Source organism: Hyaena hyaena, unplaced genomic scaffold (assembly GCF_003009895.1).
Source record: "Hyaena hyaena isolate Hyena2069 unplaced genomic scaffold, ASM300989v1 scaffold_43, whole genome shotgun sequence".
In the NCBI taxonomy this organism is placed as follows: domain Eukaryota; kingdom Metazoa; phylum Chordata; class Mammalia; order Carnivora; family Hyaenidae; genus Hyaena; species Hyaena hyaena.
This window is the reverse complement of record NW_024080675.1, coordinates 2036445-2054430: the sequence shown is the minus strand read 5'-3', so window position 1 is coordinate 2054430 and position 17986 is coordinate 2036445. Positions and strand designations below refer to the sequence as shown.

The 17986-nt window shown below is 40.4% G+C and overlaps 1 protein-coding gene across 2 annotated transcripts in view; it reads right to left on the bottom strand.

Annotated features, from left to right (window-relative positions):
* The window catches only part of KCNH1 (potassium voltage-gated channel subfamily H member 1), a 393338-nt gene that overhangs the window by 126952 nt on the left and 248400 nt on the right, over positions 1 to 17986 (bottom strand). For both annotated transcript variants that reach the window (XM_039230120.1, XM_039230121.1), the window contains exon 8: positions 1979 to 2178. In XM_039230120.1, coding sequence (XP_039086051.1) covers positions 1979 to 2178 — 200 coding nt within the window. The remainder of the gene's footprint in view (positions 1 to 1978; positions 2179 to 17986) is intronic.

Here is a 17986-nt window from a genome sequence, read left to right as displayed (position 1 = left end):
TCAGGGCCTGACTTGAGATCAAGAGTCAGATGCTTAACCATTGGACTTTGGCTCAGGTTATGATCTCATGGTTCACAGGTTTGAGTCCCATGTCAGGATTTGTGCTGACAGCTCAGAGCCTGGACTCTGCTTCACATTCTGTGTCTCCCTCTCTGCCCCTCCCCTGCTTGTCCCCTGTCTCTCAGAAATGAATAACTGTTAAAAAATATTTAAAACAAAAAAGCTGGATGCTAAGCTAACTGAACTACCCAGGTGCCCCAGTATCTTTTCTTTTTTTTAAATTTTTTAAAAATGTTTTTAATATTTATTTTTGAGACAGAGAGAGACAGTGCACGAGCGGTGGAGGGGCAGAGAGAGAGGGAGACAGAATCCAAAGCAGGCTCCAGGCTCTAAGCCGTCAGCACAGAGTCTGATGCGGGGCTCGAACTCAACTGCAAGATCATGACCTGAGCCAAAGTCGGACGTTCAACAGACTGAGCCACCCAGGTGCCCCATAAGTATCTTTTCTTAACGTGTGTTCAAGACATGGTGGTAGCTGATGCTATGGTGGTGTGCTTATTATGTTACTGTTGTGATTATGGCAGATCTTCAACAAAACTGAATGATCTTTCCTTTTAAGTTGGAATCCGTAAAATTGAGTTCAAATTTTCCTTTAAAACCGTCAACTTTCAACTAACTATTCTAACTGAGGAAGAATAGGAGCAAGGATAGCTGTTCCAAAGCCAGCTGAATTTGGCTTTAAATTTGTTATATTTCTGCAATAACATTATCTTTCTGTTTTTCTTATTCCAACAGTGAAAGGAGTCCGAATTCCCTGAGTACTTAGAGATTGGCCGTGAAAGGAGAAGTGTGGCTGGAAACACTCAGAAGCAGAGAAAAATGGATGCAGGATTACATTTTTGCTTATAGAAAATATACACAGGAGATAATTCCTAAATGAATAGAAACCCTCTGTACCTTTTCTCTATTCTTCCCAGCCACCAAATTTTCTTCACTCTATTGAAATGCATCTAGAATAATGCAACTCTTAGAGAATAATAGGGATTTATTGCTGTTTCCATTTTACAGATGGGAAAACGGATACCTTAGCCTTAGAGAGATTTTTTAAACTTATTTATTTAAATACTTATTTTTTTACAAATAGTTTATTGTCAAGTTTGTTTCCATATAACACCCCATGCTCATCCCCACAAGTGCCCTCCTTCATGCCCATATCCCCTCCCCCTCAACACCCATCAGTCCTTAGTTTGTTTTCAGCATTCAAGAGTCTCTCATGGTTTGCCCCCCTCCCTTTCCCCAACTATTTCCCCCCTTCTTCTCCCCCTTGGTCCTCCTTTAAGTTCCTCCTAATCCTTCTATACGTGCAAACATATGGTAGCTGTCCTTCTCTGCCTGACTTATTTCGCTCAGCATAACACCCTCAAGGTCCATCCATGTTGCTACACATGAATAAACTCAAAATGGATAAAGGACCTGAATGTGAGACAGGAAACCATCAAAACCCTAGAGGAGAAAGGAGGAAACAACCTCCTTGACCTCCATCACAGCAATTTCTTACTTGACACATCCCCAAAAGCAAAAGAATCAAGAGCCTTAGAGAGATTTCTAACTGATGTGAATAAAGATAGAATCAGTGACAGCGCTGTGCCATCTTGGAGCCCAAGGTCATCCAGATGACCTCACTCTGGACGGTCCTGAGTCTCATCATCATGTAAGTTAGTCTTCTAGCTCCTCTCTTCTTTAGGAGATACATGCGGTCTTTCTAGTATCTTAAATAAAGGCTCTGAATCTCTTAATTGCTGGTCCTTGAGCAAAGCTGAGCTGGAAGCCATCAAAACCTCTGGAGGTACGATGTGGGAACCCCAAGCTACCCAACATTCTGATGCACAGCCAGGTTTGAGAACCACTGCCCTAGGAGAGCCTCAGGTCTCCCTGGGAAAGCCGACACACAGGGCCTACCTGAACTTGTCCTCCTTACCTTCTCTGTATCGATGCCTCTGGACATGGACCAGGTGGACACGATATAATCCATGACTCGCTCACTCAAGCCCTTTGGCACCTGGTAGAGCTTCAGGAAGTCCCGAACACTGTTGAGCATCTCATGGTACCGGTTGGTGTTGGCATACATCTGCTGGAAAATGGTTGTCACGTTCCCGAAGATGGTGGCATAGAGAAGTGCTTAAGCAGGAAGAGAAGGAGAGACAACACATTAGTGGTCCTTGAATCAGGGCCCAAGAATGCTCAACTTTCCCAGAGCAGGCCAATGGCCAGAGCTGCCCTCCCCAGGGCAGACTGTCCTGACCTTTGCAGAAGAAACTTGAAAAGTTTGAGCCATGCCTGAAGCTACCAATCAAATACATTATTCTGATTAAGTCCAATTCCTAACCTATTGGCAAAGTAATTTTTTTCAAGCCCCACTATGTGCCAAGTACTACACTACCTGCCAAGGGCAGGATAGTGAAGGAGGCATTCAGTCCTCGCTTTCACACAGGAAATGGTGGAGTGGAAAGACACACCCTGAATCCATTATCACGAATAACTAAATAATAGCAAGTCTGCCAAGTACGATGAAGGATGTTATTTATATCTTTGCTTCACACTTATTGTTAAGGTACATGTAAATACAACAATTGACTGTGATGTGGCTCCTGGGGAAAATAGCATGGCTTTAATATAGCAAAAATAAAATCAGGTCTTCTCTGAGATATAACAAGTACATAGTATGTGTTCTTACTGTTCCCCCTACATTAGTATCAGGAAGGAGGACCATTACATCATCATTAAACCCCACCTTGTATCTCTTACTCCCATTTGCCCTTGAAGGCTGAGCTCAAGTGCCACCACTTCTAGGAAGCCTCCCCGTGAAGGTGACCATGACTCCCTAGGCATATTTCTATACAGCTTGAAATGGTATACAAACCATTTTGCAACTATATGCTTCTTTCTCTGTTTGTGCCTGTATGGGTTGAAGGCTGGACCCATCTTTTCCTTGCCATTGTATCCCTGGGAGCTAACACTATACTAGTACCCAATAAATAGTTGCCAAATTATTTTTTAAAAATTAATAAGTATATTATTTGTGAGGTTCACATATGTTTTTGCTCTGCTTTTTTTTTTAAAGTTGAGTTATTGTTGACATATAATAAACTGGACTTTTAAAGTATACAATCTGATAAGTTTTGACATATGTATACACATAAAACCATCACCACAGTCAAGTTAGTGAACAATTCCATCACTTCCCAAAACAGGTCATGAACCTTTATAATCCTTCCCATTCCTAAGTGATTGCTGGTATTTTCTGTCACCATAGATTAGTTTGCATTCTCAAGAATTTTCCATAAATGTAATCATACAATATGTATTCTTTTTAAACATTTTATTATCTAAATAAAATTATATCTAATAATTCATAACTCTAAAATATATCCATTTAAAATATACAATTCAATGGCTCTGATTTTATTTACAGAGTTGTGCAATCACTACATCTATATTTAGAATATTTTCATCCCTCTCCCAAAGAAACACCATACCCATAATCAGTCATTCCACATTTCCCTCCCAATCCCTCAGCCCTAGTCAACCAGTAATCTGCTTTCTGTCTGTATAGATTTGCCTACTCTGGACCTCTCAAATAAATTAAATCATATAATATATGAATATATATGGCTGGCTCCTTTCATGTAACACAATGTTTACAAGGTTCATCCATGTTGCAATATGTATTGGTACTTCATTCCTTTTTATTGTTGAATAATTAAAATTCAATGATATTGGCAATCCACATTTCATTTATCCATTCATCAGTTCATGGGCATCTGGGTCATTTACCTTTTGGCTATCGTGAACAATGCTGTTATGAACACTCATGTGCAAACTTTTATATAAGTGTGTTTTCAGTTCCCTTGGGCATATGCCCAGGGGTAGAATTGCTGGGTTATCTGGTAACTAAGTTAAACATTTTGAGGAACTGTTTCCCAGCTACACTATGTTCCATTCCCAACAGCAGTATATGAGAGTTCCCAATACCTTGTTTTGCTTTGTTGAGAGAGAGAGAGAGAGAGCGAGAGAGAGCACGAGAGCGCACAAGTAGGGGAGAGGGGCAAAAGGAGAGAGAGAGAATCTTAAGCAGCCTCCAGGGGCCCATCATGGTGCTCAATCCCATGACCCTGGGACCTGAGCTGAAATCGAGAGTTGGACACTTAAGTGACTGAGCCACCCAGGTGCCCCATCTGTCTTTTTGATTACTGCCATCCTAGTGAGTGAGAGTTGCTATCTCATTGTAGTTTTGATGTGCATTTCCTGATGGCTAATGATGCTGAGCATCCTTTCATGTGGTTATTGGTCATTCTTATCTATGCTTTGGAGAAAATGTGCATTAAAATCTTGCCTGTTTCTCAGTTGGGTTGTTTGTCTTTTTATTATGGAGTTGTAAATGTTCTTTATATATTCTGGATACAAATCCTTTATCAGATATATCATTTGCAAGTATTTTCTCACACCATGTCAATTTCTTTTCATTTTCTTGATGGCATTATTTGCAGCATAAAAGTGTTTAGTTTTGGCATAGTCTACTTTGTCTATATTTTTTTCTGTATTCTTTTCTGACTAGTTTCTTACCCTCTGCATAATTGAGATTCATCCATATTGTTCGTTATAAATACCTCATTCCTCTTTTCAAGAAAAAAAATAGCATTTTATTATGAAATAAATATAAATTCACAGAAAGCTGTAAAGATATAGTACAGAGAGCTCTTGTATACCCCTCACCCAGTTTCTCCACTGGTGAAATCTTATGGAACTAGACAACAATGTCAAAACCAGAAGATTTACACTGCTATGAAGTATCCGTAGAATTCTGTGTCATTTTATCACACATGTAGGTGCATGTAACCAGCACCACACAGAATACAAAAACTCTCCCATCACTGCAGAGACCTCTCTTGTGCTCCCTCTTCAGCCACCAATAATCTCTTTTCCTTTTTTATAATTCTGCCATTTCAAAAACATTATATAAATGGAATCATGTACGTGACTTTTTGAGATTGGCCTTAGCAAAATGCCCTTGAGATGCGTCCATGTTGTTGCACATAGCAATGGTTCCTTCCATTTTATTGATGAATGCCATCCCATTGCATGGAAAGGCCACAATAATTTCTTTCAAATGATCTTACTCAGACTTAGTCAAAAACTTAAGGGAAAAATAAGAGAGAAAGCATGGATATGGATGTGAGGGAAGGAAATTTTCAGTTAATTTGTCCACCAGGGCTAGATATGACTGCCTAAGAAACTGAGAATCAAGTTCCACCTGAAAAGAACTACAAATTAGGTTGGGAAGGAAAAAGTGCTGCCAGCTCTAGAAAGGTACCAGAGAGTGATATCAATCTGAACAAGGAAGCCAGATAAAAGCAAAAGTAGTCAAAGCCTGAATAATGCAGACACAGCCTTTATAAGCTCATAAATAACCTCATACACAACAGGGTCAAGTCTCCTGCTTCCTGCCTCCTGCATCACTGAGTAGGCTCAAAACCGGCCTCTCAGGGCCTGGGCTAGCTGCCTTGCTCCCAGTGAGTCTGAGTCTAACTTAATAAGCCTGTATGGCAGTCCCGGCTCAGCTCTGTTTTCTGGCCCACAATGAACCAAAAGGCATGCATGAAGAGTAAGAGTTGCCTTTCTCGGGATGGTTGCTAGAAAATTAATTTAATTTTGAGCTTAAAAATATAGTTACACCAAATCAATATGGTAAGAATAGCTCTCTTGTCCATGATTTGAGAACAAGGCGCAGGTCTGAGACACCAGTGTGCTGGCCAATTAAGGCAACAATGCCACATCTATCATTTACAGCCCAGGGCTGCTCTCATGCCAGTCTGCTTCTGAGACATTCTAGAAGGCTGAAGGTCCTCAGGAGGGCCTTATTCAATTATTATTACTATCAGAAACATTATTACTATTAAAAATGGATAATTCTGCTCTCAATGCCCCTTTTCTAATTTTATGAAGTGAGGTTATACATTTTTCATGCACACATTTTATTTATTAATATCTCTATATAAAGCATTATGCCTTACATACTCAGAGCCTAACTGTGAAAGATGGTATCTAAGTCCTGTTTTCACTTGAATAGATATATGATTGTGATGTAGGAAGAGATGGGATGTGGGAAGAGAGGGAGATTGGAATGTCTCTGCATAAAAGAACCTCACAGCTCAGAGAGTGCTGTGGATGACTCTGAATGTGATTTAGTTGGGTCCCTCAATGGTGGGAAAGACCTTTCCCAATCCCAAAGCAAAATGCTGATTTGGGTAAGAGCAGGTTTCTTTCCCTCTTTGAGCAGTTTTATTTTTTAAGTTTCTTTATTTTGGGGGGGGGGGGAGAGAGAGAGAGAAAGAGAGAACATGTGTGTGGTGAGCAGGGGAGGGGCACAGAGAGGGAGACAGAGAGAATCCCAAGCAGACTCCATGCTGTCAGCACTGAGCCCAACTCAGGGCTTAATCTCACAAACAATGAGATGGCGACTTGAGCTGCAGTCAAGAGTCAGACACTTAACCAACTGAGCCACCCAGGTGCCCTGTCTTTGAACAGTTTAGAGTTAACTCTGTATCATAGCAAGAGCCCTGGGTCCCACCCAAGGAAATAAAAACACAGTATTCTCTGGCCCTTAATTACAACTTGCTGCATGGAATTTAGGGGAAGGGTGGCAAAAATTTTTGTTTCTTCTTTTTAAATTTTCATGTTTATTTTTGTATTCATACACACATACATAGTCAAAAGAGTTAAGTGTTCAAAACATCTTTTAAAATATTTACTCTCCTAGACCCTTCTTTTCACCCACTTTCCCATTGTGCAGAAGCACCCATTTTTTTCCAGTTTTTAAAATTTTTTGTTTGTTTTATTTATTTTTGAGACAGAGGCAGAGCACGAGTGGGGGAGGGACAGAGAGAGAGGGAGACACAGAATCTGAAACAAGCTTGAGGCTCCAAGCTGTCAGCACAGAACCCGATGTGAGGCTCGAACCCACGAACCGCGAGATCATGACCTGAGCTGAAGTCGGACGCTCAACCGACTGAGCAACCCAGGAGCCCCTCATGTCTGGCTTTTGATTATCGACATTCTTGTGTGTGCCAAGTGTATCATGTGGTTTTGATTTACATTTCTGTAATGACTCATGACGTTGAGCATTTTTTCATGGGATTCATGTCCATTTGTACATCTTCTGCATAGAATTAACTCTTCATTTAAATTGGGCTCCTGTAAGAAGCACCCATTTTTTATTGTGTTAGCTGATTATTTTGCTATTGAGTTTCATTGTTGAATGTCATTCTCAAACCACCATGTCCTGATATTTCAGTTTTGGGAATTAATCCACTGTCCTCTTAGAATTTAGCTCCTTACCTATACTCTACTACCATCTCACACTCCTTTCCCACACTTCTTCCCAATGCCCCTCCTCCAACATAGTTATATCATCATCTTGGCTCCATAATAATCTGTGCTGAATTATTGTAACTAGATGAATGATATTCACAACAAAGCCATGTAGTATATTCAGGTTACTTTCCCTTTTCTACACTGTTTTCCTTTTCCCTGTAGTTAATAATGCTCTTTTCATTTGCTTAATATACTTATCTCTAATTTGACTCCAAATTCTACCACAGATAAAGTTTCTTCTTAATGTATTAAAATATATTAGTCAGCCTATTAATTTCATTTCCATAAAGAAATCTCTCCTGGGGGCACCTGGGTGGCTCATAGGTTAAGTGTCTGACTCTTGGTTTCAGCTCAGGTCAAAATCTCATGGTTTTTGAGTTCAAGCCCTATGTCAGGCTCTGTGCTGGCAGAACACAGGCTGCTTGAAATTCTTTCTCTCTGACCCTTCTATGCTTGCGCTTGCACTCTCTCACTCACTCGTTCTCTCTCTCTCTCTTTCTCTCCCTTTCAAAATAAATAAACTTTAAAAACAGAAGTTAAAAAATCTCTTCTGGAGTCTTCTGAACTGTTCCATCACCAGCCATGAGTATCTCTGCCCCAAGCATTCTGGGAAGTAGTGCACTTATTTGAATTAGATCCTCTGATTCCTGTATCCCAGATCTTCCACATTCTTAATTTACTCACTTTTGTTGGTAGAAGGCATCCTTTATTAGTGTTCTGAGAAAGGGTGTATGAGAGCAAAAATTTTGAGACCTAATGTTTACTCTTATACTCAATTATACCTAAGCTAGGGGGAGAATTCTAGATGAGAAATCATTTCTCTCATTTCTTGATAGAAGCATCTCTCCCTTGTCTTCTCTTTCTGTTGAGAAGTCAAAAGCATTCAGATCCTTTATCCTTCATACTGAACCTGTTTTTTCTGTCAAGAAATTCTTTTTCCACAATGTTCTGAAAATTCATAATGGTGTGCCTTTTGCTGATTATTGGCTCAGGTCTCATCTACTGCACTAGGTTTTCAATCTGGAAATTTATGGCCTTGATTTCAAGGGAATTTTCTCGGGTTACTTCACTTCCTTCCTTCCTTCCTTCCTTGCCTCCAGCAGATCAAAGTGAAAAGAAAAGAAGAGAAGGAGAGAAGAGAAAGAGAGGAGAGGAGAAGAAAGGAGAGAAAAGGGGGGGGGAAGGAAGAGGAGGGGAGGGGCAGAGGAGGGGAGGGGCAGAGGAGGGGAAGGGAAAGGAAAGGAGGGGAAGGGAAGAGCAAAGAAAAAAGTAAACATGCAGGGTGGCGACAATGGTGGATGGGGTGATGGAAGAATAAGCATAATAAGGACACTTTTTATTTCTAGTCAGCTTTTTTTAATCACTTAAAATAAAATTCTTCACAGTTTCTCAAAAGCCAAGGGAGAAGGAAAATTGAGAGACTGTTCTATTTTATGAACCCAAGATAGAGGGAAACCCTAGTTAGAAGCAACAAATTATGGGGAATGGAAAAGAAAGTAAAGTAGGTAACCCAGTCTCAAGGATCTTCAGTAGAACAGAAGAGACACTGCAGAAGTGAGTTTGGAAATAAGAAGTATGTTTAACAGGCCTCAGGTCCTAAGTTCCTGGTTATTCTTTGTTTATGCTTAACCTTCTCTCTAGCTCCCAGGTCTCCTTAGCATCCCCCATCTAGAGCCACTGGCCATCTTGCATCTCTGTGTCTTCTGGATGTCTACTCTAGGATCTTGAAGCAGAAGCAGGACCTCATCTGCTGGCTAACAAAGGCGAGTGAAGACCCCACCCCTGTATTAGCAGGGTGTCTCTGGCATTCTGAGTGACTGGCTTCTGCAGAGCTGTTAGGACGTCACTCACATGCTTTTAATACGCAGTGGGTTAAACAGTCTTGTGGGCTTCTCTAGGAAGTTGGTCATTATTCACAAAATTACTCCTGTTGGAAAATGCACCCCAACTACTAATAAACAAGCTTACAGAGCCTAATTTACTCCTAAACTCAAAAAGTCTAAAAAATGTAATAAAAAAAAAAAAGCTATGTCTGCAGGTGTATCAAACGTTAGAGCTAAAGGACTAATGAGTCATTTTTCTTTTTTGTAATAATTTAACAATTATTGCTTTCTGTTGATAGTTTATGGGTTTATCCAAACTACCTCTGTTCATACAGAATTCCAAATGATGTTTTAAAACAGAATTTAAAGGGCGCCTGGGTGGCTTAGTCGGTTAAGCATCCGACTTTCGCTTAGGTCATGATCTTTCGGTTCGTGGGTTCGTGCCCCGTGTCGGGCTCTGTGCTGACTGCCAGCTCAGAGCCTGGAGCCTGTTTCAGTCTGTGACTCCCTCTCTCTCTGACCCTCCCCTGCTCATGTTGTCTCTCTTTCTCTCCTAGAAATAAAAATAAATAAATAAATAAAACAATTTAAAGAAGATGCTACTCTCACACCCATTCTTGTTTCTATACTCTTGATTCCCAGCAGAAGGTTATTAGGCCTTTGTTAGCTCTTATCACATGGCCACTCCATTTGGCAATGATGGGGACATGTTGGTCATGGAAGATGAACTGATAAGGATACAGCCACACTGACATCTCTGACATCTTTCTTTTCCCCTTGTATGTCAAATACAGAAAAAGACTAAAAAATCATGGGCTGTATGACTACACAGAGGGAATAAGTATTGATGCAAGAGACAAATCAGGTAAAAACATCATAATCGAAAAGAATTCTTAAAAATGGAGGTAGGCCTACAAAGTCATATTGGTAAAAGATTCTCTTAGTCTAATCTTTTTTTTTTTTTTTTTGGTCTAGTTTTATTGAGACATAACTCACATATAACATTTATTAGTTTAAGGTGTATAACAATGATTTATGTATATATTGAAAAATATGACACTAAGTTTAGTTATATAGTTAACAGTTTAGTTACATAATTACTGGGGTTATTTCTCTGATGGTTTCTTCCCCTTCATTTTCTACTCTTTCTTCCCAGATGCTGGACCCCTAGACTAATCTAATTTCTTATTTTCCTCTCTGGTTTCCTATCACTTTATGGGATATTTCTTCAACTTTTATCTTCTATTCCTTTTACTTAGTTTTCATATACTATCATACTTTCCATTTCCTTCAGTTTCTGGTTCTTTAATTGTTGCTTTTTAATACCATTCTGTTCTGTTTCATTGATGTTAATATCTTTTATTTTCTGAGATACCAACAATAAATATAGTTTTAAGTTTTCTTATCTCTGCTTGGTCTTAGTTTCCTCATTTATTTGTGTTTGCCTGCCTTTCATATTAGAAACATATGGTAATCTTAGATGCCTGCTCATATTTTAAAGGAGGATCCAAAAAAAAGAAAAGAAAAGAAAAGAAAAGAAAAGAAAAGAAAAGAAAAGAAAAGAAAAGAAAAGAAAAGAAAGATCAAGAGCCTTTGTGTGTATAAGTGGGGTTGTCAACTGTGAGAATTCATTGTAGGGTGACCTGGCGGGAGTTTGGTTGAAGAATCCATGGTGCCATCAACTTTAGGGTTGTCCTTTTGGATTTTTCTGAGTTCCTCGGAAGTCCCCAATCTGCTGTCTAGAGAATGCTCGCAGCATTCAGCAGATAAGTAGGGAGTTTGAAAGTCTCAGCACTCAGTATGTAAACTGTCCCCTAAGCCCTGGTGTCCTATGGTATCTCTGCTTCCACTGTCCCTGCTGTCTCCTAGCCCAGAAACTCTCTCTCAAGAATACACAAGGCTTCTGTGAGTGGAGGAGGGACAGTGACCCAGCTTCATAGAAGAAGGATATCTTGGGGTCTAAATGCTTCCTAAACAAACTTTCTTTTTTTTTTTTAATGTTTATTTTTGACAGAACATGAGTGGGGGAGGGGCAGAGAAAGAGGGAGACACAGAATCTGAAACAGGCTCCAGGCTCTGAGCTTCTGAGCTGTCAGCACAAAGCCTGATGTGGAGCTCAAACTCACAAGCCATGAGATCATGACCTGAGCTTAAGTCAGACGCTTAACCGACTGAACCACCCAGGCGCCCCCAAACAAACCTTCAACCAGCCCTATTCTTAACCCTCCTTCACTCTCACTTCTAATGGCTTACTACCACTACTGCCTGAGTCTTTAGGGCAGTTCTGCTGTAAAACAAATTATTGTTTAGATATCCCCTTTGTCACCTTAGGGTTCATCTCTCTTTGGTCTGCCAAGTCAATGGCTGCTTTCCAGCTTTCAAATTTTTGTTACCCTACCCTTGGGCTCTTTATGTTTAGGGATTCCATGCCCTAAAAATATCTTTCCTTTGTTGTTGCTTCAGTGGGGTTTCAGGAGTGATCAGATGTAAATGTGTGTGTTCAGTTAGCCATGTTTATTGGCAGTAATACTAATGGTTTCCAAAGACAATTAGGAATTGCTGGCTTTGGCACAAGGTGACCCCCCACAAAATTGAAAAACAGTTTCCAAATCTTCAAAGCCAGCAATTCAAGAGGTCAAAGCAATGTAGTAATAATAAAAAACAACACTACCTAAAGAAGGATACGAACACTATTTGGCAGATAAGGAAATGGAAGTCGAAGATCAGAGAAACATCATGCAGGGACACCAGAACTCAGGGTCTCTCTGACTCCAATGCCATACTCCTCTAAATCACCTACTTCCAAGTTTCATTGTGTGTCATAATAACTGGAGGACAATTGGCAAACTTCTGGGCCCTTGATCCCAGAGTTCTTGATTTGGTTGGTCTTGGGTGGGCCCTAGAGAATATATATGTCTAACAAGTTCCCAGGTGATATTGCTGCTGCTGGGATCTTTGAGAAGCACAGTACTATGATTTTCTATCTTCATTTGCAATTCAGGTTTTATTTCAGAATATGTTATCAAACTCTGTGGACATAAATGTTGGTTTTGATTTGTTCTTCAAGGTCAAGACCAGTTACATTATTAACCAATTTCTTTTTTTTTTAGAGTAGGTTTAGACAGACCCAAAAGGAAAGAGTTGCTTATCTATAAAAAGCCCATTTCCAGAATATGGACTGTAACATTCTCTCTTTCTCCCCCTCCCTCCTTCCTTCTCTCCATCCTTTTCTTCTTCAACTCTGTTCCCACTCTGGCTGCCCCACCACCCCCAGATCTCATAGATGCCAGCAGGAAAAACCAAGGAAGAAGAAGCCCTTTCCAATCCCTGCTTTTGAACCAGATAGTGCCTCAAATTCAATATCCATTAAGATTGTGCCTTACTGATGCTTATTTTAATGAGACTTAATTTCTTTATCTTTTGAAGAAAAAAGAGAAAAGACTCTTATTATATGAATTTTCCTTAGAATAGAACCACCAGTCTTATGATCCTTAATTCCCCATTAGCCAGCCATCTGATTAGGATGAACTGCTCATTAAATCATATAGCTGCACTGGTGGGTTGCGGGTAAAAGTCATTAACAAACACAACACTGGCACTGAGAGTTCAAAGCAGTCCACAGACATCCTTTCACTTCTAAGATAGTAATGAGATACGGTAAGTAGAATCGAAAAAAGGCTGAGAGGAGTTCAGAAATGGAACTTGCTGCTTTCTATGTGAAGCACAGCCCAGCAAATTCTGACAGGTGAACCCAGTGACTTCGGCACCCACAATATCATCTGATAAAGGCAGAAAAATAGTGTCTTCTGAGTTATGCTCTCTTGGGTTCAAATTCCAGCTCAGCCACTTAGAACTGTGTGGCCAGAGGCAAATTGCATTACTTCTTTTTCCCTCCATTTCTGTCAGCCTGACAAAAGACATAACACCTGCTCACTTCCCTGGGTTGTCGGGGAAACTAGACACCGGGTGAAAGTACCCAGAGTACTGAGTTGGAACAAAGAGATCTTCAATGTTATCATCTCTTTCGGTTATTGTCCTGGAGTCAAATGTCAGAACACACACATCAGACAGCATTTTGCTAAGACAGTAACCTGGAACATCAGCCTGAATGGGAACTATTATCTTTTAATTGCATAGATGGACTCAAAATTCATCATTAGAGGAATATACTGGAGTCCAGAGAGAGATGATTTAAATCAAGCTCATCATGCAAAAACAGAGGCCTTCAAAGGAATCTCAAAATCCCTAAATGCCAAGAACTTTGACACATCAGCTGAGATACTATTCAGTGATTCTGAATGAAGCTATTCAGAGATTGGAAAAGAATGAAGAACTGTAAGCTTGCAGGAAGGCAGAGGGAGTAGTAGGGAGGAAGGCCTGGGAACCAGACCGAAGTCCTTATTCCATATCATATGGCCCACATGACAGCAACACATCTAATTTTGTTCGTGTAGTATTTCTGGTCTTTGCTGCTGTTATTGCTTTTGCTTATTCTAATGTGATAATGATAAGTGGGTGTGAGGATAATGTTTATATTGGCATGGTAACTGGCAACTAAGTTTAAAAATCTTATTTCCTGTGATTTGAAATCTATAGCTATGAATCTATGTCATTGTCTGGGGAGAAATGAGTGGTAACAAAGGGAAGATGAAAAAGAAACTGTCATGCTAGCAGATCAATCCGGTGCAGGAGAAACCTGTACTCTGGAGACAAAAAGCTGCAATTTGGAAACCTGGTTCCAACTACCAACCTTAGGGTAATCATTCCTCCTCTTTAAATATCTTTGTATAGAAAGGAGTTAATAATTGCCTTACAGTTTATTTTTTTAACAAGTGGGATAGTATATATAAAATGCTTATCATCGTACCTGGTACATAATAAATGCTCAATGGATAATAACAGTAATTAATAGCAGGATGGTTAAAGGACCATCTCTAGAGTCATCTTTTCATGGAAACATTCCTTCATTAACTTAATCATCTGATGTCTTCATTCAACGAGCTTTAACTGAATACTCAGGTGTGTCATGTGCTGTGCTAGGAAGCAATATGGTATAGTGAAAATAACTTGGTCTCTGAACCCTTCTGGCCCTGCCACTGTCAGGGAGCAAAAATTTCTGTCCCCTTCATGGTCCTTCAAGCCAGACCAAGAATCAAATTGACATGAGACAGACTGACAGGAGAAAAATCAAATTTAAGAGCATACACACATGGAATCCACATAGACATGGCAATTTCAAAGACAGTCAGGCAAAATGAGGTAAAGATGTCATCTTGAACTAAGGAGAAAGGAGCAGCGGTCTGGGACTCCAGAGGAAAGGAATGCACTTCACAGGGAGATAAGAAGGGCAGATATTTGGTAATTTGATGTTTCCCCTGCCATATGGATGAATCACTCAGATATAATTTATCTCTACTAAAACCTTTTATTCTGAGAGACACCTCCACTTTAGATTCTCTTATGTAGTTAAGGGAAGGGAAAAAGCTTCTCTTGAGCCCCCAGGGCTCATGCTCATGCCTCATGCTCAAAATAATCTTCAGCCAAAGTGGCTCATCTCCGGGTGGTCTGCCCTTGGCCTGGACACCACCAATTCAAGTCATAAGAGTCTCAGGTCCCTCATTCATGAAAGAGAGCACAATCTCCTCCTTTCAGTGAAGACTCTGAATTAACACAACAAATGCCAACCACAATGCTGGCATGGGAGAGATCCAAAATAAATCTTAGTTTTCTTTCTTGACACACCCAGTGTTAACTAACATCCTTCCATTCATCACCCCTGGACTCTGGTCCCCTTGGCCCTTGTCTCTGAGTGGCTACATCCTACTGTGATATGTAGGCTTTTGTTTTTCTTTAAACAGAAGACTTTCTGGAGAGCAGGAACTGTGGTGGTCCCTTCAGGAACATCTTCTGCATTCAGTGGGTGCTCAGGAAGTGCTATTGAAGATACTGTCCCAAAGAGGGAAGTTCCCTCAGGTTCAATAGTACAAGATTTACAGTGTGGGTGGGTCTTTTCTACACCCCACAGCCATTTCTCTGACACCAGCTGGGTGTCCTACACTTCAACTCCATTGTGAGACTATCTATGGGAGGCAGCATCAGATTCCACAGGCCAAGGGCTCGGTCCCACAAGATCGCCCCCACTTTAGATGCCATTTTCAAGTCCAGATTGCTACCCATACTTCTGACAATGGTTCCCACGAACCCCTCCTTGGGTTAGATTAATTTGCTAGAGCAGCTGACAGAACTCAGGAAACCCGTTTATTCATTAGATTACTGGTTTATTACAAAGGATATTAAAGGATAGAAATCAACAGCCAGATGAAGAGATACACAGGGCAAGACCCTGAGCAAAGAGCGTCTGTCCTCCTGGAGTTTGGGGCCTGGCATAGTACTTGGAAGCGTCTGGTTCACGAACCTGGAAACTCTCCAAACCTTCTCCTTTTAGGTTCTTATGGAGGCTTCTTTACATTGGCAAGATTGATTAAATCACAGGCCATTGGTGAATGAACTCCACCCCCTCTTCCCTTCCGGGAAGGTGGAGGGGGAAGGAGGTTGAGGGGTAACAGAGGCAAGGGGCTCAAAGTTCCATCCTTCTAATCACCTGATTAGCTTTCCAGGTAACCAACCCAGATCCTTAAGTGCTTCCAAAAGTCACTTCATTAACATAACTAGGGACACTTTATTGCTTTCAACACAGAAATTCCAAGGGTTTTAGGAGCTCAGTGCCAGAAACAGAGAGGAACACCAAATATGTATTTACTATTATAAATCACTCAATGTAATATACTATTATAACATCACACAAAGGCTTCACAAACTGTGGTCTCAAACCAGAAGGATTACATGCTTGGGCAGTTGGTAGAAATGCAAATTCTCACACCCCCTTCACATCTACTAGATCAAAATCTCTGGGGGTGAGACCCAGGAATTTGTACCTTTTCAAACTCTCCAGGTGATTCTGAGGCATCTTAAAGTTTCAGAAATGCTGCTTTATACCACAGGGATTGTCAATGCTCCACTCCAAGAGAGGAAGATGGTTGGAGGGAGAAAAAATACTGGACCTTATACTGAGAAGCAGGATGAGGCCATGAAGGCAGCTAACCTTATCTCATGAGAAAGAGCAATGACAGTGAAGCCACGACAGAATGAGGGAATGATCCCACAGCTTAGTGGCAACATGACGCATGGGACAAAGGACTATACTCAGCTCTGAATGTCCTACCAGCTCTATGTCCTCAATTCCTCCTCAAGCCGGACAGCTATTCCCCTGAGCAGAGAAAGATTCCCTGAAATCAGGGAATATAAAACCCTCATACATTCCCTACTTTATAACAAGAAAAGCCTGAAAAACCTCACTTAATATCTTGCTAAGAATAGCACAAATTCCTATACCACGCTGAAACTCTGCTGTGTTGGTGAATGTCACTTAACAAGCAAAATTCTTACAGGGGAGACAGAGGTTATTTTCAGCTACTTCTCATCTGTCGAATGAAACAACGGCTCCCACTCCACGGTAACCCATTAACCAAGCAGTCTGTGCCACCTCATTCCAACCAGTGTTTTAATAGCACTACAGATAAAAGCACAGCAATTTCCACAGGCAATTACTTCTGCAAATGAATCAAGAAGGTCAGACACAGGTTGGAAAGGTCTCCGAATAATTTGCTACTTTTCCTTATTTTGTGCTTGCTGAGTTCTTGATTGCAAAGAGACAACCACTTAGTTACAGTTAACATCTGGCTAACAAGGTACTGGCTTGCAGGTTTGCAAACCCATGTCTTGCTTTACTGATAACAAGAGCCCTAAGTTTATATTTCTCCAATATGAGTCATCAAAGAGAACCCAATTAACAAAGCCATTTAAAATAACACGTAATTTTTAAAGCCATTTCAGCAAATTTGTGTTAACCTTAACTGGGCTCATTTTCCAAGAGTAGTTATGTCTACTCCTAAAGTTATAAGCTCACAAAAAGCTCAAACTTTATTTTTCTTCTACATCTCAAAGCAACTACCTAAAAGAAAACTTTTCAAAGGGACCTATGATCACCATGGTGAATTAAATTGGAATAGCATACTGACTGCACAAAATGCCTTTTAAAGAAATACCTCTTCCAATAATAGTAATAGAAAAAAATTAAAATCCCTTTCTCCATTGTTGACAACTCTTGTCTTGGTACTTCTAGCATCTGGTGATTTTCCTCACTGGAAACCAGCCGTAAATTAGTTGTTCAAAGTCAAAACTGGAATTATTTGGTTGCTAAGTGACAGTGTAAGGTCATAGCGCCTCTCTCCACATTGCCTCCAAAGTAATAATTACCCTAAATGGTCATCCCCCACCCAGCTTTCTACCACACAGAATGCCAAGGAGTAGAGTCTGAACTCTCATACCGGACAGAGCTATCCTGTCCTTGGTCAGTGGTCCTAATCTTGACTCTGCTGTCTGATAGCTGTGAGGCAAGTGATTTCTCCCCTTTGTGCACAGGAGGCCTGAATATGTATCTAATAAAGAAATACCAAGAGTCATAATAACAACTGGAACTTACACTGCTTTTATGATGTACAAATCATCATTCTAATCATTTTGCATACATGATTTACCTTAATGGTAGATACTATTATTATTTGCACTTTACAGATGACTCTGAGTCAAGAATGTTTAAGTGATTTGCCCAAAGTCACACAGCTGGTAAGTGGCAGATGGAGGATGCACATGCAGGCGGGCTGGCTTGGGAA